The following is a 26,397-nucleotide window of genomic DNA, read 5'->3' on the forward strand; positions in this document are numbered from 1 at the left end:
AGGCTGTTTTCTACAAAATTATTTCTATCAATCAAGACCACTTTGCACTTTGCCACACCTAACACATAAGGATCTAGAAGTGCTTATTAAAGGCGGGGGGGGGGCGGGGGGGAAGTGTCTTCAACGTCAACGAGGTCAAGATTTCACCCTAAACACTAAGTTTGGGTGGAGGCAAATAGGAGATTGCATTACACTGAAAAATTACTCCTGCTCACTTTTTGGGGAAAGTGAACAGCTGTTTCAAAGCAAATTCTACATGCCACTGTAGAAAGACAGACAGAGGAAAGTATGTTATCCTGTTGGAGCATCAAGTGTAATTTACATAGCCAAAAAGTAGCTTGAGTTTTCAAAGAACCCTACAATTAATATGCATATTCTTTAAGCATGTGTCAAGGGACCTGCTTTAAACACTGCCCAAGAGGTAGCACAAACTGCAGCAGGACGAAGACCTTCTTCGGTACTCTCCTAGGTCACCACAGTCAAGTACAGAAGCAAAGACTGCATTTGAGTTGTACAAGAGGCATTTCAGTATCTTCTGAATATTTCTCATCAAGTGGTGACTTGGAAAGACCCCTTGTCAGCCTCAAAACAAAGCCTGGAAGAGCAGGGAGCACAAATATATATATGATTTGGAAAGACTTCAGTATCTATTAATATTAACTAGACAGGGGATTAATAGATTACCGTCAAGACACATACACCAGAAAAATGCACAGTGGACAAAAAAGTTAAACTATTTGTTACACTATGACATATAGAACTTGCTTGTAAATTCTCAGAAGGAATCAAGGAGCAAACATCTCTTGCCCAGTTTGTTTCTGTTAATCACTAAACACAACAGATAAAGCATTTTCAATGAAAACTTTTTTTTTTCCTATTTATGTGTCCTGTAACTCAAGACAAGCTGGTTGCAATAACATTTGGAAGCCATACATCTGAAATCCATAAAAAAGAAATACACTTTTATATCATCAGAAAGTTTGGAATTAACAGCCGTATAATTTAATATTAAAACAAATGGTTATAACAGACTCCAATCAAAGGTAGAAGTAACTGAAAAAAGTTCAGTATCTGTAGTTAAACAGGCCATATTAAAAACCCCTCCTCCCTCATTTTGGAAGTATACCCATTGAAAAACTCTTCTAATCAAAGGTCTGCTGCTGTTGTTTCCTAAAACAATATTCAGACTAATAACCCTACGTAGAAACACAGCATGAGGACAATTAGTGAAGAACAATTTATGGCATACCTGGGATCTCCACTAAAGCACAGGCTCCCTAGACAAGATTGGAGAGGAGAAAAGTTATTTCTCACTCATATTGACGATAATGCCCACAGACAGACCTTGGGAAATGGAAAGAAAACACGTTCCTTGTGCTCTGTCTTGCTGCTTTGAGCTGTTTGCACATGCTCAGGGTTCTTGGAAATAGGTGCCATTTCAGGGGACTTGAGTTTTCAAGTACTAGAGCACTTCAGTCCTGGAAGTCAGCCAGTTGTTTTTGTGAATAAATAAGTGAAATGACCAATATACCATAACACCCTCCATGGTGTCTTTACCTTTCACTCCATGGTTTCCATGGAATGAAACCAGTGGCTTCCATGGTTTATATTCACTTCATTGAAACAAATTCAATGTGCCAGCATCCTTTCTTTTCTTTCTGTTCCCTCTCCTCTTCATGTACAAGAAGACAGCCAAAAAGAAGCAACCAGGTCAGGATTTCTTACTTCAAAATACAATTTTTAACAAAAGCTGAAACTCAGCTTCTTACAAAAAGCATCTTATTCTTTGGAATGTTTTAGGTAATGTTCTAGGAAAAACTGACCACACACAACTGGGAAAATAGAAGTTTCATCATAAATTTCTATTTTTCAGCAAGCCCTCCTCTGTGATTACTAGGAAACACAGACAACTTGAAATTAATTTAAAAGACTGTAAGAAGTTATGGATGAGGGCATTAGTTAAGTGACTAAATTTTAGTAGATGTGACTTCCAACTGCTGTTTCAGTCAAGCTGTTACTCTGATTTCACCCCAGCGGCACAGCTGTATCGCTTGAATAGCAATCTGCCTTCTCTGCAACAGTGCCTGCAGTCATGGGAAATCATTGCTCTGGAGGCCACAGGCATCACACCCTCACCGTGCCACGTAAAGACCCTTAGCCAGGGTCAAACGAGTCCGGTTTGGGATCAGAAGAGGACGGCCCCATCGGCTCGCTCCCTCTTCCTACCTGCTGGCTCAGAAGGGCACCGCTCACCAGCTAACACTGTCCTGGCATCTCCGCCTCTCAACAGCACGGCAGCACTCCGCAGAGAGGTGTACGAGAGCGTGCCACAACAACCCGGTGCTCCAACTGGACTTAACTGTACAGCGTAGAGAAGCCCGCAGAACCTCCAGCCCTGCAAAGTCATGAGCTATTCACATACAAATTCTTGAACCGACTGCATCAGGCAAGAGTAAGGGTTTGCAAAGTAAGGACTACGACCCTTCTTTGGAAATGGGGCTATATGAAGCTTATTGCTCAAAGCACTCTGTAATCCTTTGATGAAATGTGCTATGTAAGTGCAAAGTACTATCGTTAAGTCAGATTTATTTTTTTTTAAATATCTAGGAATTTCTCAGCATTTCCCTGTTTATCTGACAGATCAGTTCTCTATAAAAATAAATATTGAGAGGACAAATCAGACAGTTCCCCCCCCATTTTAGTAAACAAGTTTCATTTTTCCATGCTAAAATCTAAAATATCTTTCAAAAAAATATCAAAACACCTAAGAGAAACTGAGGGTGCAGAGCTGCTTACAACTCATCTACTTTATTCCCATGGCTAGGATACCATCAGAACTTCTAAACCTCACAATTTTTTCTGAAACGCCACAGTACCAGAAACAGTATTTGGCAAAAACCTGGTGAAGAACAGTTTCCTAATACTCTGCAGTAACTCCTACAATAAATTTAAGGGAAAAATACTTAGCTTTTTTTAATCTTTGATTTTTGTTTCCTTAGGTTGGGTACCAGCTATGTTTTGTCCCTCCCATTTCTATGGTATTTCCAGTTTCATGTATTTAGACCAAAGACACTTTCCAAAAGCTGGTGTACAACATCTTTATATACACTACAAAGTCAGATTACCAGACTATAGTCAGACATTGAATATATAAATAACTTTGCAAACTATTTACAGGTTTTAAACTAATCAGGTTCCAAGCAACCAACACGCTTAAGGCAAATTCATTTGTATGACTGGCTGTCTGGCCTTTCAGCATTTCTTTCCCCTCCCCAGTGCCCCCCCTTCCCCTAAAATGACAGGCAATAAACATGAAACTGAATTACCCCTTGCCCCTGTGTTGACAGAATTTCTTGTATGGAGAAATAATCTAACTACTTATGATCTTTCCTCAAAACAAAGAAAAGTGTATAGAAATGCATTTCTGTGTTTGCGTGTCAAGAAAATCGTTAAGGTGCATACCAAGAAGTGGAAATCCCAATGTCTTAAAACAACATAATTTTTGTATGCACTTGACAAATGGATTTGGGAATTTGGGGAAAGCATCTGTTTAAAGCTGCACAACCCTTTTATAGTACTATGCATTTATAAGCTCATTAGATATAAAATCTGAAGAGCTCAAAGGGATCTTCTGTAAGAGGTGACACTGTGCAATATAAAATGCAGCAGAGTGGATTTTCAAAGCATATGTTTAACTACATTAGAATTTTTCTCTTATACTATATTGCTGTGCAAGATACTATTCACCATTAAAAGGGATTCTGCACATCTTGCCAATCCTTACACTGAAATAAAAATTGGCCATTGCAAATAGTATCTTTTTTGTTACAACATTATATTCTTAAGTGCCATCACAGTGCAATCCCTTTTGTCAATGCATGACTGAAGCAACCAAGCATATTCAGGTGAAGTAGACAGGATTCACATACCAAACGTGCTTAGTGCCTTCCTTTAAGTCCCAATCATCACTTTGTTCTTACTATTTTTCAATGCCCTGATTAGGTCTTTGTTTGGAAGTAATTAGCTATTGTGGTTTGAAGGATTTTGGAACAAAGCAGAGACTTTATACTGAACGCAGAGGTCATCTCCAACAGAGACAAAAGGTGGCAAATTATCGATTAGCTTTATATTTAGAAGCATCCCTTGGTTCACTGCTAGGATTGCTCCAGTCATCTGCTTCAGGTGTGGTCTTGTAGTGTCGCCAGGCTGACTTATTAAAAACGGGAAGTCTTTCAAATGATTCACTTGAAAGGGCCTACAGAAAAACAAAAGCAATGGTAAGAGATTATCAGAGGTACAAAGAACGAGATGATACTCTGGGGAGTTCTACAGTTACAACTTCCGTATCAAATGAGCATCTCAATTATCCAAGCGTGACGTTGTCACAACACTATTTTGAAAGTACTTTGGCTTTGACTGATTATTCTAGTCGTAACCAAAGTACTAGTCATAGTCAAAGTTAAAAGAAAGTAACACCACTTTAAAATAGCAAGAAAAAAGTTTTGGTTAAAAACATTTTAGAGAGATTCGTCATTGACACTGGGCGGACAGCTACTGTACTTAAAACATTTCACTTTTCCAACAAACTCAGGCTCTATCAGCACGCTCATCTGTGTTCCGTCCATTAGTGTGCCTCTTTACTCCTTTTTTCCTTCACACACACATGCACAGGATTAAACCCATCAGAAACTGAAGTCTGCACAGGATTCCACAACACTCTTGCTAGATACAGCAGGGCACAGTGACAACGCCAAGTCAACGACCCACACGTGAGCTACACGCTGTATTCTTTTAAATTCCCTGAAGAAATTCAAGCAGTTAGTTTCAACCTTAAGCCCCAGAGTAGCCTGGGACATCCCAAAAAATGACAAGATCAATACAGTCTATTGCACAGAAGTCAAGAACAACAAAAGTACTACTCAGGAGTCAGTCAATAGTCCTCTCAGTTTTATTTTGGTCAAAACTTTCAGAATCAAAAGTATTAACCAAAATTCTCTCTCATCACACGGTTCTTTGAAAATTCAGCACTTATGATGGATTAACAAAATGCAAAGATCCAACATAGGCGACTAAAAAAAAAAAAAAAGAATCAAACAAGGCAAACAAGGTAACTAGTATTAGCGCTGGGTTAACATTTCAAACCTCTGCTTTTAGGATTCTGTTTAACTGTTTTAGATAAAATACAATGAAGATTGCAATTACAGATTTGAAAACAAGTTGAATAGCGAAAAGAGAGGATGTTCACTTGTTCAGCCTCTATAAACCATCAAACTGCACTACATTACTAGCTTATAAAAGGGTCAAATTCATACCTTCAAATAAATTACAGCATCTGAACCAACGCCTTCCATTGAGTAGAGTTTAAGGTCACCTTGAAAGTACCTAGCGTACAGACGAGAAATTGGCAAGCCATAGCCAAACCCAGCCTATGAAAAAAAAAAAAAAAAGGAAAAACAACAAAATGAACAGAGGAAAATGCAACAGATCAATAATTTATAAAACAGAAAATACATAAATATTAGATTTGGACCAAATTACTCTTCAAGCTTTCCTTTATTACTCAGCCTGCACTGTAAGTTGGTATTCAACCTTTTGAGCAATATCCTTCTTTCCAAGGAATAATTTTTTAGCTTAAGTATAGAAAAGGGAAAAAATATCAGAGTCCTTTGTTAGGACTACCTTATCCATTTTGCATTTTCTCAGAGACAGGCAGGTGTAACATACCGCACATCCTGCCTCCAATCAAACCAAACCAATACCCCCAAGCCTGGGACTATTGTTCTCAAATGTCTCCACACTCAGGGGACTATACAAGAAAGCCAGAGACAACTCTCTGCTTCATCTAGGTCATGCTATTAAGTGACTGCTGATGCCATACTGCAACAGAGATCAGAAAACTACTACAGAAGACTACATACAAAGCAAATAATCCTTGCTGTTGTCTACCCATCTAACAAAAGATCAGGATTCTACAGCACTGAATGATCTACTGAGAACTGAGACCCTATACAGACCACACGATTTTCAAAGCACAATAGACCTGAGAGGTACAAATTCTAGATTTTAAATTTACAACACTAATATTCATAACCATATCTGCAACAAGGTCAACACCAGGCACCTTTTCCAACCCACTCTTGTCAGAAAAACTTATTAAAAAATAACATGCCTCTCCTACTGCAGCCAGGGAGTAAGATTTTGGTTTACGCATCGTCTCTTTCAGATAACTGGGTACGTGTGGAGAATCACATTTGTTCATTATTCACCTGACACCCCCACCCCCCAAATTTTTCAGGGCTATTCAGAGCAATAAAGGAAGGATTCCAGGCATACAAGTATTTGAGCATAAGGACAATGGAGTAATAAAACTTTTCCGTAAGGGTGGATTACAAGAAGAATTAGACGCCTAAAGTTTTCAGAACAACAATAAACTCATTCCACTGTAATGTTTCTACAAAGGCAACCTGACAGATACTGAGAATCATGCCCTGAATCTTAAAACCAGAGCCCCAAAATGATACAAAAAAAGAGAAGGCTGAGAAGCAGGACTTTTGAGCATGACACACAGTGTCATGTGGTAAGACTTTTTAAGAAATCCCTTGAGGGAGTGGTGAACGATAAAGAACTCTGTACAACAGCATCCACCACAAATTCTCTTGCTGTCATCTACCATCTCGAGTATCTTTTGACCTCTTGGCCTTGTTTTTGCAGAAGACTAAATGGTAGAAGTTGCTCACACTGGTGACTTCTGAGTACAATGAGAAATAGAAATGTCAAAGATGCCCTTTTCTACTCACACTGCTTGTCGTAGTTATTAGTGTCCATTTCCACAGTTAAAACAGTTGCTTAGCTGCACTTTTTCAAACAACAGTATGCTTTAAAAACATAATTCTCAAAGACTCCCATTAGACACACATACATCACTTTCAAACACCTGGCCTTGAAACTACACGCATTCCTTAATGTCTAAGAAGTGGAAGTTATTTGAAAGAGTTAAAAAGAAATTGCCGAAGCTGACATGCATCTTTTCCGGAGACCGGACAATAAATACACTACAGAAATTAAGAAGTACAGCAAGTGAAAGGCAAACCATAGATAGTATGTTCCCCCAGGAACAGCTGGAGTAAAGGGAAACACCATCAAATCATAGAATTGTTAGGGTTGGAAGGGACCTTAAAGACCATCTAGTTCCAACCCCCCTGCCATGGGCAGGGGCACCTCCCACTAGACCAGTAACAAAGTACCTGTAGCTAGACCAGGTTGCTCAGAGCCCCATCCAGCCTGGCCTTGAACACTTCCAGGGTTCCACCACCTCTCTGGGCAACCTGTTCCAGTGCCTCACCACCCTCATGGTGAAGAACTTCTTCCTAACGTCCAATCTGAATTGACCCATCTCTAGTTTTAATCCATTCCCTCTAGTCCTACCATTACCCGACACCCTAAAAAGTCCCTCACCAGCTTTCTTCTAGGCCCCCTTAAGATACTGGTAGGCCACTGTAAGGTCTCCTCGGAGCCTTCTTTTCTCCAGGATGAACAACCCCAACTCTCTCAGCCTGTCCTCATAGGAGAGGGGCTCCAGCCCGCTGATCATCCTCGTGGCCCTTCTCTGGACACGTTCCGGCATGTCCATATCTCTCTCATAGTAGGGACTCCAGAGCTGGATGCAGTACTCCAGGTGGGGTCTCACCAGAGTGGAGTAGAGGGGGAGAGTCACCTCCCTTGACCTGCTGGCCACGCTTCTCCTGACACAGCCCAGGATGCGGTTGGCTTTCTGGGCTGCTGGTGCACACTGACAGCTCATGTTGAGCCTCTCGTCCACCAGCACCCCCAAGCCCTTTTCTTCAGGGCTGCTCTCAAGCCAGTCACTGCCCAGCCTACATCGGTGCTTGGGATTGCCCCGACCCAGATGGAGGACCTTGCACTTGGTCTTGCTGAACTTCACGAGGCTGGAATGGGCCCACCTCTCCAGTCTGTCAAGGTCCCTCTGGATGGCATCCCTTCCCTCCAACATGTCAGCTGCCCCACACAGCTTGGTGTCGTCAGCAAACTTGCTGAGGGTGCACTCTATGCTGGTGTCCATGTTGCTGATGAAGACATTAAGCAAGACCGGTCCCAGTCCTGATCCTTGAGGGACTACACTCGTCACTGGCCTCCACTTGGACATGGACCCATTGACAGCCACTCTTTGGGTGCGGCTATCAAGCCAGTTCTTTATCCACTGAATTGTCCATCCATCAAATCCATATTTTATCAGCTTGGAGACCAGGATGTCATGTGGGACAGTGTCAAAGGCTTTGCTCAGGTCCTGGTAAATGACGTCAGTTGCTCTCCCCTTGTCTACTGATGTTGTGACCTTCTCATAGAAGGCCACCAGGTTTGTCAGGCACGATTTGCCCTTGGTGAAGCCGTGTTGATTGTACCCAATCACCTCTTCGTTATTCTTCTGCCTCAGCAGTGCCTCCAGGAGGATCTGCTCCATAATCTTACCAGGCACGGAGGTGAGACTGACTGGCCTATAATTCCCTGGTTCCTCCTTCTTTCCCTTTTTGAAAATGGGGATTATGTTTCCCCTTTTCCAGTCAGTGGGGACTTCACCAGACTGCCATGACTTTTGGCATATAATAGAGAGAGATTTAGCAACCTCATCCGCCAGTTCCTTCAGTATCCGTGGGTGTATCCCATCGGGTCCCATGGACTTGTTCACTTTCAGGTTCATCAGATGGTCACGAACCTGATCTTCACTTATGATGGGCAGTTCTGTCCAACCCCTGCCATTGTCTTCTGTGACTCCGGGAGTGTGGCTGGAACCCTTGCCAGAGAAGACTGAGGAAAAGAAGTCGTTGAGAACCTCGGCCTTCATATCATTTGTCACCAGCTCTCCTGTTTCTTTTCTGAGGGGGCCCACACCCTCCCTAGTCGTCTCCTTACCATTAATGTACCTATAGAAATTTTTGCTGTTAATCAAGCAATGCTGTTAATCCTTGCTGTTAATCACCAAGCAATCCTGGAAACATATTATACTTTCCTCTCTCCTGAATTATGCCTCCTTAAAATGCCTGCCCAAATTTTTTTTACGTTCTGCACTAGACCACATAATTATTTCGTACTTCCCTCTTCCAAAAAATTCCTGTCAGTCTCTTCTCTACGTTGTTTTCAGGGTATTTTCTGAAAATAGACAACTTAAGAAATATGAAGACAACAGATCCCAGATGAGGACCTTGCTAAGGCAAGACCTTGCAAGAGGTGCATTTTGCAGAAGAAAATTAACAAGAAGTGATTACTACATAGGTCTGTGCTTGAGGACTATTCCGAGGACACAGTATAGTCAAAGATGGCACGTTTGCCTTGAGAAAAGAAAGCTCTGTAGAGCAAATTTTTCATTAAATATTACAGTAGGCATTATGTACATACGAAATTATTAAGTTTCTGTGTTACTAGTATCTACAGGTTTAATTAAATCTAATTTAAGCCATGTTTCTCCCACTATAAACAAATGCTGCCAGGGAGAGAATCATTAAATTCTCTAAGAAAACCTAATTATCAAAAATTACCATGTGTTTCTTATGCTTCCACTGTGTGTATAAGCAATACAGATGAGTGCAAGACCTGCTAGAATCTGAATGCTGCCATGGTAACAAGGTTTCTCAGGAGTTTTTAAAGAACATTTGCAATGACACATAAAGAATTTTCACCAATCAACAAGAAGATCCCACTCTTCCACTCCCCGACTCCATGAATGTTTCATAAACTAGACAGGGGATCATATAACAATGGGAGGGAGAGTTAGAACAGAAAAATATGTCTATTTATACTGCACTGCAATTTAGTTTATGAATATTTTTTAAGTTAAGAATGACACAAGCACAGACCTACCTACCTTTTGTAGCACTGTAATTCTTAAGTCTTTGGCACTAAACAATAAAGAAACTCTCCTTCTGTATGGCCTTCGAAGAGGATTTATGTGGAACCTTTTTGCTGAGGGATTTTTATTTCTAGACTGGCACAAAGTCTACAGCATAATTGTTTTTATAACTATATCTGGCCCATAGTACATAATGGGTGTCAAGCTTCCCTGCTAAAGTCCTTTATCCTTTTAGTGGAAAAACATGCCACAGACTCTCAGTTCTTGACTTTTTTTCTTTCTGCATGTACATATACATAACAGAGCTTAACAACTCTCTTCAACGTTCAGTCATGTACAGGCATTGGTCAGACTCACGGGGCAAAAGTTGCCACGTTCACAAGAGAGGGATACTTTGCAGGTCTGACTATAGTGACATATAGACTGAAGAGTAAAACAAAGCCTTAAAATGGAGTACAGTAGAAGAAAACTAAGTATAAAAGCCACAGAATCAAAGCAAGCGGTCTTCAAGATGAGGAAATAAACACAGGAATGCATTGCTAAAGACGCATGGGGGGAGGGGGGAGAGAGAATAAGGTCAATCCTAAACCGAACACGTTTTACAATCAGAGCGCCACAATGGAAGAGACATTTTAATAGTGAATACAACTGATAATCAAGGCGTAAGTTTATAGTGAGAACAAGTTTCAGGAAGTCTTTGTAGGCTGATATAGTAAATTGCTGATCAAAAGTGAGATGGAACAAAGGCAGATTATGAATCAAGAAAGTCTACCATTCTTGCCATAAAGAAAAAAGCTTATGTTTGAATTAAGGCCTGTTCCCTATCACTCATCCCATTCAAGAAGATCTTCTATCAAAAAGCCACATTATTGTTTGAAATATATAACTAAGATGTGTTGCAGATTTAGGAGCTGTGAAGGATTAATATCGAGTCAATGCAGATACAGAACTGGGTTCCACACCTACCACGCTGTCATCAAACACTGGTGAAAACAATGCAATACACTAACATGCCATAATGCTATGAACTGTTGACTACCATGAAGACTTTCTGCTAAAAATCTAAAAGGAAATTTATTATCTCTGAACCACTCTGAACTATTTCCACCCTCAGTTCACTGTTAATTATGTTATATAGTCACATTCTCTCTGTATCACATTTTATTAGCTGCCTAAAGGGACTTAAGCATAGAAGTATCAGCAGGAAAAAAAAAAAATCACTTAAGAACATGCTAGATGAGAGTGTTCCTAAATAGGGAAAATAAATTTCTCAAAGAATCGACTTTTTCTTAACATGCTTGAAGAGAAAGGCTTGCATCAGAAGCAACACAGAACAGAGATGAGAAGAGGCAAGCATACACTATCAGTATTAACCCACTTATTGAAAGCCAATCAAATGGAACAGTAGCTATATTATTTTTATCACAATGACCCAATAAGTAATTTAATAAAATAATTTAGTTATAATAATTTAAAAAATCATGCTTGCTAAAAGAATCTATGCATTCAACACTGAAATAATTCCCTGCTTAGGAGAAAGTATAGTAAAGTTTTGTTCGTTTGAAATCTGACCCTGATACATCTCAGAAGGCAATATCACGTGAGATACCTCCAACTGAACAGGAATATACCAAAAGCGTTCATATCACATACAGGTTCGTGAATATTTTTTTAATGTGTTTTTACAGTCCATAAGATACAAAAATAATTTCCAAAGTTCAATATAAGCTTGTGCTTTACCAGGAGGTGTTTCTCTAGTGCTATATTTCTGACAGTGTGGCTCACCTTTCTGACACATTTATTACAGGAAACTTAGGTAAACAGTAATTTACACATCAAAGAGGAGCTCATTAGGTTATCCACCTTCTGAGTAATACAGCACTAAAAATCCTGTCCGTTAACCTGTGAAAACATTGTGCTTATGCAGATATGCTTGTTTCCAAGAATATAATGTCAAGACAAAGAAAGGCAATTTTCTATTCCAAAGACTAAGTGATGATAACAGACCCCATTTTCTCCTGCTATGTTTTACCTGCATAGAATTGCTAATGATAAACAATTTCTTCAATGGAAAGCCTGATCGAAGTGAAGGGAAATGTACAACTAGTGTAGTGCAAAGGGACGTTTAAAGACACATTGCAATTGCTTACCAAAGGCACAGCTCTCGAGGGCTCCAAACTAGGCCTAGGTGCTGTTGAGTACATGTAGTTAAACAATCTGTCTATTTTTCTTAAAGGTACACCTCCACCTTGATCACTTATCTAAGGAATGAAAAGTTAGAGTTATAAACATTTCTGTTCTGAAAAAAAAAACACCAAACCCTGCAAAACTCAAACAGCATTATCTAAGTGACTTTAGAAATAATAAAGGAGAGGCTGAGGACTTTGGGTTTGTCTACTTTGGAGAAAAGAAGGCCGAAGGACAGCCTCATTTCTCTCTACAGGAGGGGAAGTGGAGAAGGAGGTGCTGATCTCTTCTCCCTGGTATCAAGTGACAGGGCACATGGGAATGGTTCCAAGCTGCATCAGTCAGGGGAGGTTTATACTGGACATTAGGATGCATTTCTTTACAGAGCGGGTGTTCAAACACTGCAACAGGCTTCCTAGAGAGGTGGTCGGTGCCCCAAGCCTGTCAGCGTTTAAGAGGCATTTGGACAATGCCCTTAATAACATGCTTTAACTTTTGGTCAGAACTGAAGTGGTCAGGCAGTTGGACTAGGTGATCCTTGTAAGTCGCTTCCAAGTGAAAAATATTCTATTCTAATGAATATGAAGCACTTGTCACAAGTGATATAGTAATTAGTTTGCCTTTTCAAATTACAAGCCATACTACTGTAAATCTAGCAGGTTTGTAAGCTGCATGTTATTTTTAGGCATTTACCTTAATAGACAGATCTTCTTTCCCCAAAGTGACTAAGGTTTTGATCGATGGATAGCCTTCTCTCTTACCTTCGTGCAATTCTACTGTAGCTCTCATTGAATTCTGAAGATAAAAGGAAAAAGTGTCTTTGATTCTAACTTTACCATATATGCTTTTTGTGACAACTTAGAACTTGCATTTATTTTGTTGAATCTAGATACTTTGTCCTACATTTGTACACAGGACAAAAAGGCCATATTTAAAAGAAATTCAAGAAGTGCTTTCAAATCAATGCATTGTCCAGTTAAACTTTTACATCAGAACTCCATTATACATACTTGTATCTATTTGATACAGAGTCAGAGAACAGAGCAAGAAGGTTTTTTTTCCTGTGTGAAGTAAAGTAATTATATATAAGGGATGACAACATCTCCTCCACCTTGCAGAACACCAACAGTGATGTTCACCACAGAGAACAAGCTTTATTTTTTCCAGCCTGGGTCACATAATTGTTAAGTTATCATCTATCAGTCTGACTTTATCATATCTATTAACAGAGCTTCCACTGCCAGTCCTTCACAGACTAACGTTACTTCATACTGTTTCATGACTTGTACTAAAACATACTTAAAAGTAACGTACAAGTTCTCACCTGTTCTGTCCTAGAACTAAAATTACAAGTGGCAAAACAGGGGAAGATTTAAGTGAACATACTTTACAAATGTCAGAAATCAACCCCAAAATACCATTATTTATGAAAAGTTTCTCTCTGACCAAATGCATTTTTCCCCTGAATTTCTAGTGATCAACTGCACCACCTAGAGACCACCTATCTTATTCAAAAGTATGCAATAGCTCTCACACATTCCATTTTCACAGTTGTTCCAATTATTCAGAAAACACAAATAAAACCAAAACAAAGCACGTGATTTACACTATTCAAAGACATACGGGCTGTTATCACAATAAACGAAAGACACTGATCCTAACCAGTCCTCAAACACACAATAAAGAAGCAAGCTTATGCCAATTGCAAGGTCATGGATATACCATCATTGCAAAACCAGACTATCATGAGCGTTTTAAGTTAATCAGATGCAAAAGCATAAAAGGAGAAGTGGGAAAACACAATTATTTTTAAGTACACAAGGGCATAAGAGAGGGCAGTAAGTCTAGCTTTTAACAGTTTCAAACACTCTTCACTTGTTTAATAAGCTTAAGAAAGGAAAACCGAAATAATGTTTAAGAGGTGTAACTGAAAAGAATCTCAATTTCCACAAGTTCACAACCCCCTTCCAAATATTAACAAGTGCAACGTACCTTGAATAATTCAAATAACATATGAAACAAATGAGAAGGTACATAGACTACTTGAATAGGCTTGTTTGGAGCTTTAGCTAAAAAACAAACAAACAAACAAACAAAAAAGACAAAAAAGACAAATTATTTTTTTTTCAGAACAGTATTTTGTAGCATTTCTATTTACAGGAATAACATGAAATTGTAGGCAAAGACAAGTATGTAAACATATTCTAATTTTCCAGTGCAAGACTAGCTCCATGAAGTAAAACCGTAAGTTCCAGTTATTGCTATCACATGAAATAAAACACTTCAATGATGATTTTCAAATACAGCTATGTCAGCAAACTTTGTTTAGATATGAAACTTCACTAAGTAGGGGTTAGTTTAGTACTGATGATGTATGTAAACGGAACTTTCCCACTTAAGTGGGAAACTTTCTTAACACACACAATATTTAAGCATAATACTTGTTGCACAAACACATTCTTAAAATAGAAAAATTCACTATTTAAAAAAATCTAAAAACAACTACACATTTTCCTTTAGTTAATATATATCAAATGCAAAGTATTCATAAAAATTTTCAAAATAAATTTCAAACAATATAACAGTTTTCTTATTCCAAATCATAACTGAATTGTTTTTGCACTACTGTCGTATTGTTAGTGCTTTGGCAGAGGTGTATGGCGTGACACAGCTCTGAATGCTACAGCGCTAATTGATTTGGCAGGAAATAATACAGCTGCATTTAATACATTCCAAGACAGTTTTGGTGATGAAGATGCAGTCATCCCTGAAGATTCAAATATCTACTAGCATTAAATTATACAGTCACAGCTTGTCAGACTCAGCAGCAGCTCAGGTTGAAGAAAAGTCTCTAAATATCTGCTTCATAGATTGCAGGAAGATACAAACACACACAAAGTGAACAGAGCCAACTTCATCCTTTTTGGCACTGAGGGTCAATAATAATAACAGTTATTACTTTAAGAGATGTGGTAATGAAAACTCCTAGGAAAATGAGACCAAAGCAATGCTCTGCATAATTAGCTGCAAGGCAACTTGCTGTTTTATTATGTTAATTTTGTCAGAGGCCATACTTTTCATACAATTCTCTTATCATAGAATGGTTGGGGTTGGAAGGGACCTTAAAAGATCATCTAGCTCCAACCCCCCTGCCATGGGCAGGGACACCTCCCACTAGACCAGGCTGCTCAAAGCCCCATCCAGCCTGGCCTTGAACACTTCCAGGGATGGGGCATCCACAACTTCCCTGGGCAACCTGTTCCAGTGCCTCACCACCCTCACAGTAAAGAATTTCTTCCTGATATCCAATCTAAATTTCCCCTCTTTCAGTTTAAAACCATTACCCCTCATCCTATCACTACACTCCCTGATAAAGAGTCCCTCCCCATCCTTCCTGTAGGCCCCCTTCAGATACTAGAAGGGTGTTATAAGGTCTCCCTGGAGCCTTCTCTTCTCCAGGCTGAACCACCCCAACCCTCAGCTTGTCTTCATAGGAGAGGTGCTCATCACCAAGGCAGACTGATTCATACTCATTTGAGGCCTAGAGTACATGTCAAAAACCTGTTATCGTTGCTCTTGTGAGGTAATTTGCAAAGTCACCTTCCTCATGCTGATAATAGGCCAGTTCAAAGGAAACAGTAATTCTTTCCTTACTTCCTTTTTGCCTTTTTTTTTTTCCTGAGATCCAGCAACTTTTCTTTACTGTTGAATCTTTTTACTTAGGCCTTAAAATGAATTTTGCATCGATTCCTCTGCTGCAGCACTCAGTACTTTTAGCTCTAAAAATCACTCAGTTTTGGAGGGGAGAAGGTTGGGTCCTTTGGTTTTGGGAGAGAGGGCTGGTAGTTAACACATCAGTGTTGACAATACCATGTTGTGTAGAGAAGTACTTATACATTATTAAATAGTAGTTTGAGCAACATTTGTTCCCACATATTACACTCTCCTTTTTTTGTGTTACCTATTTCTGAGACTTTCTGCAATTCTTCTGTTGAAGTTTGGAAACATCTTAGTCTTATGTTTGGACAGCTGTCCAAAATTTGTGAGAGGATCACTAAAGACAAATTTTTTTTTTTAAATTAAAAAAATAATTTATCTTTTGTCAACAGGAATTATGAACAAAAAAAAAATATCAGTCGATACACTGACAAGAACTGTCTCATCACTTTTGTAGTATCCAATTTTCATCTTTGCAATCAACTCGAAACAGATTTTCATGTGAGAAGTTTATGATAGGTTCTTGAAGCATAGACTATACAAAAAAAACTTCTAGTTTCAACATCTTACACAGAAGAGCTCACCACCGGTGCAGAGACTGACAATGGAATTTATAAGCATACTTCAAAATGAAACAACTTCAGCTCTATTAAAAGATTAGTTAGAGGGCAGGCGTGTTTCTTTCACAGTTATGACGATTCTTGACCACTTTTTTTCCTTAAAGCGATAGCTAATTCAGCAGACAGCACTCTGCATTCAGCAACAAGAAGCAAACATGTCATGATGATCAACTATAATTCAGGTGCCCATGTAGACACATTAGAAGAAGAAAAATAATTCTGCATACAGAATTCCAATTATAACTTACAATTAATTAACAAAACCATATATCACAGGTATTAGAAATGTTTTTTTCCCTTACACACAGCACTTAAATTAAATTTAATTTCACAATTACCATTGAATTCTTCAACTTCCAGATCAGGTGCCACCATATAGTACTGTTCACATAACATCTTAGCTGTTTCATAAGCATCTACAAAACAACAGAACACTGATTTATCAAAATCATCTAGAGACGACTAGCAGGGTTCATCCTGTATGTGAAAGACTACAAGCAGAACAATCATTTTAGTAACTAGTTTACAAGCATGAAACTGGCATCCATTCCAATCCTCTTTTCTCTGTATGCTTATAACCCATTTGTCAAGAATGGGCAAATTCTATTTCAAGCTCTACAAACAAAAGCAGATTACTAGAGACAAGCTATTTTTTTTTGTCTTTGTTCAGGGCTTGAAAACCAGAAGGGTATAATCTTAGGTTGACCATAGTATCTACTTATTTTCTCATGCCCCGATCACAATTTAATGTTTTGGGTTGTTTTTTTTTTATTTGAGATGGAAAAAAACAAGGATGACATTGCAACCATAAATTCAGTTTTTCCAAACACAATACTGTTCACAATTCTTGATTTTCAAGGTCTTTTTTTGGGGAAAGATGAATTCTTTAAGATTCTTTACTCTTTCCTACAACAAAAAACAACAGAAACCCTCCCCAAAATCCAAATCAGGCTTTACGTATCGTCAAAATACAGCAAAAAAGTTTTACGTCGTCTTTTGTTCGAAAGAGTTCTTAGTGGTTCTAAATATTCACTGGTACCTCAACTTGCAAAAATATTTTAGAGACAAGCAGCAAGCATTAGCTTAAAGAGAAACCACAAACTCAAAGATGTTCTGACTACATTGCTTAAGCTACCTCAACAAAAGTGACTTCCTCATAATAAGTGTGGGCTAAGAGTAAGCACATAAACAGATAGGTAGTTCTGCAGACAGAGAGAAATTCGCTAAGATACCATAACAATGGCATTTGACCTTCCCCTACATGTATCTTCTTCCTCCTGTCCAAAGTGACACTACAAAACAAAACAGTCACTGTGAAGATTCAAGAGCTATGTGAAAAGCACAAAGAAAGTAAAACCACTAGTCCCCAGAAAGGGCTGGTTACCTTTAATTGTTCTCCTTCAAGATGTCTACAGAAATAATCTATAACATGCCCTGTTATCCAAACAAAGTTTATATCAGTTGTTCTGATATCACACAAGGCTGACACAAATGCTGCTTAAGGTCTATTAAAATGGAGCTAATCAACACTAGAAATGCTCTTGATCAAGGTCCCAGGAACGTTTCACTGATTCAGCTATCCAGTAGGAATCTTTTGTGACGAGATGGTCAGCTCCAAAAACTTTCTAAAAGGGTTCTATCATCAGCACAATAAAACATGCCCTAGTAAAAAGATCAAAATTCCATTTAATATCCGACCTGTAAAGAGAACGTCAGCATGGGATGTGCGTAATTTTCAAAAAAAAAAGAAAGATGCAGGAATACCTACACTTACACAATATTCTAAAATCATCTCAGAACTTCTGATGGCCTTGGGAGTAATCCTTTCTATGCCCTAGAAAAAAAGGGGCATAAGAAGCACAGCCACAATCTTGACTCAGTCATCAAAAGCCGAAGATAGCAATGTGGCTAGTATGACCATAAGGCCATCTACATGGAGAAAGGAATAAGTTAGCACATTTCAAAGAGTTTCACCATCATAGAAATGAAAATTAGATATGGATTCAGGGGGAAGGAGTTGGATGTCTATTGAGGAGAAAAACTTCGTGGCCTCTGAAAAGCAGATCAATAATTGCATGGGAATAAACCAAATGCCCTCAATACATGGATGTGGAGCAGACACAGCCACTATGCAAATCTTGAGAGAACAGAGGCTCTGAATAAATCCATTTAGCCTCCTTAAATTTAAGGTAGAGCTTTCATCCTTTTTCAAGAAGTAGCCACCCTAACACCCTTGAGATGAATAGGAAGGCACTATCACTTCATGATCCAGTAAAATATCCAGCCCCGAGCAAAGCCGTGTCAGAGTGAGTGCAGTCTTACATTTTACCTTCCTCTGAAAGCCAACTCTGGCTGAGTCCTAAGACTGCAAGCAAGACTGCAAAGTTCAAAGCACTCTTCACGCTGTGGCTGGAGGTAAGTAGCAACAAGAATGAAGGATCTATCAGTACATCTAAAATTCCAGTTCCAAGAATAAGCCTGGATTTGCTGTCAGCCCAAAAATCTTATTGTAGGACAGCCAGTGAGACACAGAGACCCACCTCAGACAGTTACAGACACAACACTTGGTGGAGCTGCTTGAAGAAGCGTCTGTTTAAATTATTTGTTCAATGTTTGAAGGGCATACAGAGCTTGTAGCTGCCACACGCAGTGCCAAAATCAACATCTTAACTTTGACAAACTGCTCGGAATGCCGCCTGTGAACTAGAACACTTTGGAGCTAGCACAACATACAGAATGTAAATTAAGCCCTCCACCAATTCTACAAGGAAATGGCCTCAATCACCTTGACTCTAGACAGGCTTTGTCTTCAAGGACATTTCATTTCTTTGGAAGACAACACTGGATACTGTTTACAATGCCCTTGTTTTGTTAGTGATTATTTCTTCAGATATGGAAGATCTATTTTAGCTACTGGCTTGAAAACTGGACTGAGCACCTTCTGACAATATGCACTCCTCTGTCCAAGGCAGCAGCTACAAATTTGATGATCAAAATAGATGCAAACATTGCTATTAGAATGAGTATGTAAATGAACAACACAACTGTAACATATACAATGCTGAGGTCAAAGTGGAGTAAGATCAAAAGAAAAGAAACCTGCTGAAAAAAGGCCGCCTTAGAGACAAAAAGAGCTAGAAAGCAAGAAGCCTTCATAAACAGTAAAAAGGATCTACACTACAAAGCAAGCCGTCACGCAGGTCAAAATCTAACATAACAAAGGTTTCCCTCCTAACTTCACCAAAGGCTGAAAGTGAAGGGGAAAAAAACACATTCTTCCCCTCTTGCAGCTGCACAAACAGCAGTGAAGGACAGAAGGCGGAATTCACTCCTACAGCAAGACCTGTATTTGTAAATAGATACACCCAGAGTATGAACCTTCAACACACAAGTTCTTGAAGCAGACAGCATTGCCTCATGCCTACTTGCTAACATTCTGAAAGCATATGAGCATTCACAGCATTAAGCAAACAGGAGTTCCAATGCAGCCATGCCGGATTATTCAGGTACAACCATCACACACGTCTTCTGTATAAGAGAGAATGGGCTGTGATATGATCAGATGCACATAGTAATGGGGAGTTTTATTGCAATATTGGTATACCTGAGGACATTTTACTGAAAAAGCCTAACTAAACGAATTGGAAAGTTTCACTTACTCTCAATTTTCTTTAGTACTAGCATCATATAGAAGAGGAATACACGAGAACTTGCTTCTAAGCGTTCCAGGGAAAAAAAAAAATCTAAAGTTTATCAAAACATTTATATACTTAATCTGATATTGAAAAGGTCAGATTAAAGTTATTAAAAAATTCAATTGTTTTCTTAGTTCTGTTAACATACCAAAAATTTCTCCATTCCCAATAATGAAGACATTAAAAAGCCTCAATAAGTCCACGGCTTTATTGTAAGCAACTGCAGAACTTCCATTTCTTCTTCTTTTTATTTTATTAAATGAATTTAAATGACCTTCAGTCTTCTGTATCTCAAAAACACATTTACGTATATTCTAAGTTGTGGGGGTTTTTTTAATCAACAAAAATATTAGCTTCATCTTACCTTTAACCACCTCTGCCACATTACAATTAGGATCAATACTTCCAATATGTTTGGGATGAGCAGGATTAATATCTCCACCAAAAAGAAGTGCTAAAAGGAAAAATAAATGGCAGTAAGTTGTCTATTACACTTGAGGCAGCCCAGAAAGTTTAAATCTGACAGTATCTGAAGTTTAGTGGATAACACATCATTTTGTAAAAAGATTCTCTAGCGAATTGCCAGAATTCTCATTTAGGAAGACTAACTGCCTCCCTCCTCCTCCTTTTTCTTTATAAGCCCCCCTCTTTTTCATTTTTTTAATAGCTAAGACTAGTTAATACAGAAATAGTGGTGTGGGCGGGTTAAGATGAAAACGTACATTTCAAAGTGGACTATTAAAAATTAGATAAAACTAAAGCATCAAATGCTTCATTCATACTATTATTTCAGAACAGCAGCACTCACAACAATGCAACATTATAGTAAAAAGGACTGAGGAGCTGCAAGACAGCATTAAAAGCCTTTTACACTCACCTGAGCTGCAATTTCACAGCTGGCACAGAGGTCTCACTAGACTTTCTCCCTGACTGTCAGCAGTGTGCTCCCCACTCCCTCCTTTGCACAAGGGTCTGGCGCTCACCAGATCCTTCCCCAAGAGTTTAGCTCTCAAGGTAGAAAGGTTTTACACTTTTTTGCAGAAGTGATTTTCTGCTATTTTAGCAAGTTAGTCATCTCTGATATGAAACAGATATAGTATGAGGGTGAGCAAAAGACAAGCTCTGAAAGCTTTTTCCTATTCTGGTCATGGTGAGCTAATACACTGGCACACTGCAGCTTGCACTGTAAGAAACAGTCTGTCAACAGCGTATGAAACAGAAATGCAAACTAAACAAAAGCCTGTTTCTGCATTCTGCTTTCCAATGGTCTTTTTCATCAGTGCTTCAAGCTTAATATTTACCGTCATGGACGGATCACTAACATTGCTTAGCATAGAGAAATTGTACAAGTTTAAGCATCTACAAGCAGTTTTAAGTTTCAATCAGTTAAATAACAGCATCTACAAGACACTTCCACTTCAGTTCAATACAGTTAGTTTAATATTTTAGAACTACTGCAAATTTTGCTAACACTCGGCCCAAGAATTCTATTAGAACAACGTTTTTACTTATTGCTAGAACTCTTCAATGATAACCTTTTAACTTAACTTGATTTTATGTCTGTCATTTGCCTGCCCAAGTTCAAGTAAAGAAGAAGCTGCACATTTACCTCATTTTGTATGGTTTGACACATGAAAGTTATTTGTACACACACAGCAAGGTATTTGCTAGTCACACAAAAACTTACTGGAAAGACACATAACTTGTAATAAAATACCTTACACTACAGTACTCTAGCACCTGTGTTGTCTGTGGTGTACTACAATTTCTAAGAGCTCATAAAAGCAAAATACCGGGCATAGAATGAAGCTTAGAGCTAAAAAGGTACAAGATACACTAAAAGAGATCACAAAATTGTCCTTAACTTTATACAGATCACTTTCTGCACGGTTGCAAATAGTGGTTAATAGGAGCTGTGCAAATAACTCCTTTCACTCTGTAATATGAATATAAAAAAGTAAATTTATTAGTAACAAAAAACGACACAGAAGCTAATAACAAAGGATGACTAATTCTAGCATTTATTCATAAATAGGGAATAGGAAGTAGAGAGTGACAAGGGACATAATTTATAACTGAAGTTAGAAATACTCAACCTATTCAGAAGGCAAGAAAGTTTAGATAGCTTGCTGAAAAATCAACAATAAGACGACATACTGTGCATAATATATTCAAAACTTATGGCATCCTTGCATTTCATTAGGAAATAAATGTGAGCTGTACAAACTATATTGAGAGATTTGTGAGCAGAAAGATACAGCTACTCTACTACTATCTAAAAATACTTCACGTATCACTACGCAAGCTGTCTCTGCCAACAAGATTAAAAAGCGATAGCCACGCTGACAAAGACTGACAATTACAGAAGAAAGCGTACTGGTGTTTCGGATTCATTTCTGATAACTGCAAAGTACCAAATTCACCAGTTGCCAGCATATCTTTTACCATAATTAGCACAGAATATTAAGAATTAGTCTTGAGTATGGAAAAAAAACCAAAAACAAAGCAACACTATGGCTTCAGGTTTACAAGCAGTAACTAATGAGTTCTCAAAGATGAAAAAAGCAATTACTTACTGTGTTGGTTAATAAGCATACGGAAAGAGATGCGATTGGTGTAGAATCTATCTAGAAAATACTGGATGTTACTGCTAACGAATGGATCAAAGCCATATTTTTCCTTGTATTCAATCACCCCTTGCGCCATGGTTGGAACCACATCATTGTGTCTGTTCCTGACTTTAATTAAAACATCTAAAAAGCTAGAGGAAACAAAATTAGAAACAGATTATTAAAAGTATAATTAAACTCAATCTCTCACTTCTGTTTTCAACTCCTCCCAGCAAAACTCTTTTACCTGTTTATTATCCCTCCCAGCCAACAAAACATTATCAGAGGGCGAATATAAAAATATAGCAGTACCTAAACAAACCTATTTAAACAAAATTACTTGGTCAACTTCTTCACAAAATCTGTGAAATATTTAGGGCCTCAAATTAAGTTATTCCTCTGCAAATCATTCCTTTAAATTAAATCTGTCTTTTCCATTAACAGAGAGCAAAAGTTTTCCTTTTATTGCAAACGAATGCACCATGGTAACGCTCATTCTCTGCAACCAACGGCAGCTGGAAGATAGGAAACTCAGGAAAAACAACCTGAGAAATTTTACACTTCATACTTTCTTTCCCAACACCTCAACTTGCGCAGCGTAACTTTTGAATGCGTTTCCTTTGCCCAGCATCTATTCTGGTAAGTTTGTGTATCAGGACATGTAATTATTATCAGTGTGACTTCTGTTCAGTTTCCTTTCCCGCCGCTGGATGGCAGAGCGCATACAACCGTGCTCGGACGGGCTCTTTCCCGCGGTAGCTCGGCAAGCCTCGGGATAACACTTCCATCGCTTTTAACCAAGCACCTGTTAACAGGCACTAACTTTGAAACAGCTTGGAGGATTTTTGTTTCTCCTGCCAAGGCAGCTCAACACCTATGATCTTCAAAGGGCTCATCCTTTTTCTTCCACGCATGCAAACTCATGCATACTCGAAATGTTAATTTTTAATAATTTTCTAAAGCCAAGACATGGCAAATCACTACTACTTGAGCCTGCTACATTCTCTAATATTAAATTGACACTGCAATGATTATATGGCCTTGTTTAAAAGAGAAGCACACACAGTGAAATACAGCTTTTAAAAGAAAGCACAGCTTGGAGACTCATTCAGCTATGCCTGTATCTGCAAATCTACAGATCCTTAAAAAAAACCCAACCCCAACAGCAAAACATTCTCAGTAGGTTTATAATGAACACAAAAAAGAAATGTATTAATTATTTGTATCAAAAGTAGAATATACACCAACTAAGAAAGGAAAGAACATTAAGACTAAGAAAAGTAAAAATGACTACCAATAATCATCACTTCTAAAGCAGATGCTTCCTTCCTTTTCAGAACCACTTAGCCAAGACAATCATTTGATAGTATACCGTACCATTCTTAACAAGTGATATGCTTTTAAAATTATTTCTCCCACCCTATACTGCCAGCTCCAAAGGAATGTAGGATTCACTTTTAATAGTTTTTTCACCACCTGCAGTCTAACCACCAGTTTTTGCCTGTGTATTAACAAACAGTTCAGTAGTTTTTCAACACTATTTTGTTGCCTAGAAAAGGGGAATCTAACTGCATAATTCCCCAGTCTAAATATATCACAGTACAGAATGACTGTTTTCTTACTTACCAATCTTGATGACGGGACAGCTTAAAATATTTTAATGCTTAAAATGTTTGTAGGCTCTTTTTATGTTTATTAGGTCTTGATTCTGTGTGATCTGTAACCACTGAGGTCTGATGTTAGTTTTCGAGAAAGACTAGTGCCCAGTTGTATTCATGCTGCTTCTCTGTTTCAGAGCAACAAGACGCTAGCTAAAAACAAAGCTGAGAAGCAACACTTACAATGACATCTGAAAGACAACTGTCAACACTCTCTACTAACTGCTATTTGCTGACAGCTTTGCTATTTGTTTTTCAATACCTCCACTATCCACAATATATACAACATGATGCCCATGTGCTCCACCAGGGCAAACTGTTCACTGACATCCTGCTACCAAAGTGCTCAAACACACAGGGCATGCTGAAGGGCAAACAAAGCGCTAGGAGGTTTATCTGCTACAGACCAGCAAATCACAGTTGAAGTTGAGTGTGCAAATACACACGATAAAGGAATTCTTCATTATTATAGAGATATGACAAGCCTCCTGTTCCATCTTCAAAGATGTTCACTGAAGTGTTTCCATCAGGCAGATGCCTTTAAAGGACCAAATACATGAAGTACGTAGGCATGTTTCAAAGCAGCAGGGCAGAAATCAAAACACATTTGCTTACTCTTACCACTTAATCCTTACAAACCCCTCCCTACCCGCCCCCTCCCCCCCCAATGAAAGACTCAAAACTTTTGCTGTACTCAAACTGTGGGAGACCTCATCAAAGAATTTTTAAAATGCTCATGGGACTAGTTGGGGGCAGAAATACTCCAGAATAGCTCTGAAAATTTTATTTAGCAATTATTGGTTTTTTTCCAAAATTCAGTGTATCATATTTTCAAAACCACAATGAATAAATAATGCAGTTGGTTTGACAGATGAGAAATTATTAATATGAAGCTATTTTAGTCAAGCAAGCTTCAGTGGCTTCTGTATTAACAAAAGAATATTTAAGGCGTTACCATTGCTATTAAATAAATTAAGCCTATAGACTTCTGCAAAGACAATTAATGAACGTCACAACACAAGTTATTATTTAACTCCCTAATGACTATATATATTATTCTGTTTTGATCTATCATCACAGTGCAAGAAAAGAAGTCAACATAAAGACAAATGGAATTTTTGCTATGTCTATTTTATGGATAGTATTATCTGAAAGATTAAAGACAAGAAAGTGATGAGTATACTGAAAAAAAAATCCTTTTAAATGGAACACGCAATGGGTTTTTTTTCGATTGGCTGCTCTTTTTAAAAGAGGCACTAGCCGGTAGCTAGGAATAACCAGAGAGACAGGTAACAAGCCCACGCTAAAAGATTTCTCTACTAGAAAGCATAGCTACTTTCAAAGTGCAAAACTAAGTAGCACTTCACATTACTTCAAAGTAACAAAATGGCACCCTCTTAATCAAATCTACTCCAGTACTTACACAGAATCACAGAATGGTAGGGTTGGAAGGGACCTCTGGAGATCATCTAGTCCAACCCCCCTGCCAGAGCAGGGTCACCCACAGCAGGTTGCACAGGAACGCGTCCACCTGGATTTTGAATGTCTCCAGAGACGGAGACTCCACCACCTCTCTGGGCAGCCTGTGCCAGTGCTCTGCCACCCTCAAAGGAAAGAAGTTCCTCCTCATGTTTAGGTGGAACTTCCTATGCTCAAGTTTGTGCCCATTACCTCTTGTCCTGACACTGGGCACCACTGAAAAGAGCCTGGCCCCATCCTCCTGACACCCACCCTTTAAGTATTTATAAGCGTTGATAAGATCCCCCCTCAGTCATCTTTTTTCCAGACTAAAAAGACCCAAATCCTCAGCCTTTCAAATTGCCTTACTTATTTCAAATTGCTACCAGAATCAGTATTTTAATCTTAGTACTGCAGAAAGGAAAGTTCTTGTTTACTAAGTTTCTTGTGTGTGTGTGTTATCTCTAGATGTACTGCTAGCTTACTACTTCAGTTGCTCTCAGTTCCAGGACACTCCCACACATGCCCTCTCACAAGTGTGCCCCAAAAAGAAAAATCAGCAAAGAAACTCACGGGTATAGGTGGTGGAGT

The 26,397-nt window shown here is 38.6% G+C and overlaps 1 protein-coding gene across 1 annotated transcript in view; it reads right to left on the minus strand.

The window, feature by feature from the left end:
* Nucleotides 1-625: 625 nt before the first annotated feature.
* The window catches only part of PDK3 (pyruvate dehydrogenase kinase 3), a 61,826-nt gene continuing 36,054 nt past the window's right edge, over nucleotides 626-26,397 (minus strand). Inside the window, exons 4-11 of the mRNA XM_074604448.1 lie at nucleotides 22,658-22,842; nucleotides 20,446-20,535; nucleotides 16,725-16,802; nucleotides 14,042-14,118; nucleotides 12,743-12,844; nucleotides 12,013-12,123; nucleotides 5,313-5,426; nucleotides 626-4,255 (exon numbers count right to left, since the gene is read on the minus strand). Coding sequence (XP_074460549.1) covers nucleotides 4,112-4,255; nucleotides 5,313-5,426; nucleotides 12,013-12,123; nucleotides 12,743-12,844; nucleotides 14,042-14,118; nucleotides 16,725-16,802; nucleotides 20,446-20,535; nucleotides 22,658-22,842 — 901 coding nt within the window. The 3' untranslated portion in view covers nucleotides 626-4,111. The remainder of the gene's footprint in view (nucleotides 4,256-5,312; nucleotides 5,427-12,012; nucleotides 12,124-12,742; nucleotides 12,845-14,041; nucleotides 14,119-16,724; nucleotides 16,803-20,445; nucleotides 20,536-22,657; nucleotides 22,843-26,397) is intronic.

Source organism: Larus michahellis, chromosome 1 (genome assembly GCF_964199755.1).
Source record: "Larus michahellis chromosome 1, bLarMic1.1, whole genome shotgun sequence".
NCBI classification, from domain to species: domain Eukaryota; kingdom Metazoa; phylum Chordata; class Aves; order Charadriiformes; family Laridae; genus Larus; species Larus michahellis.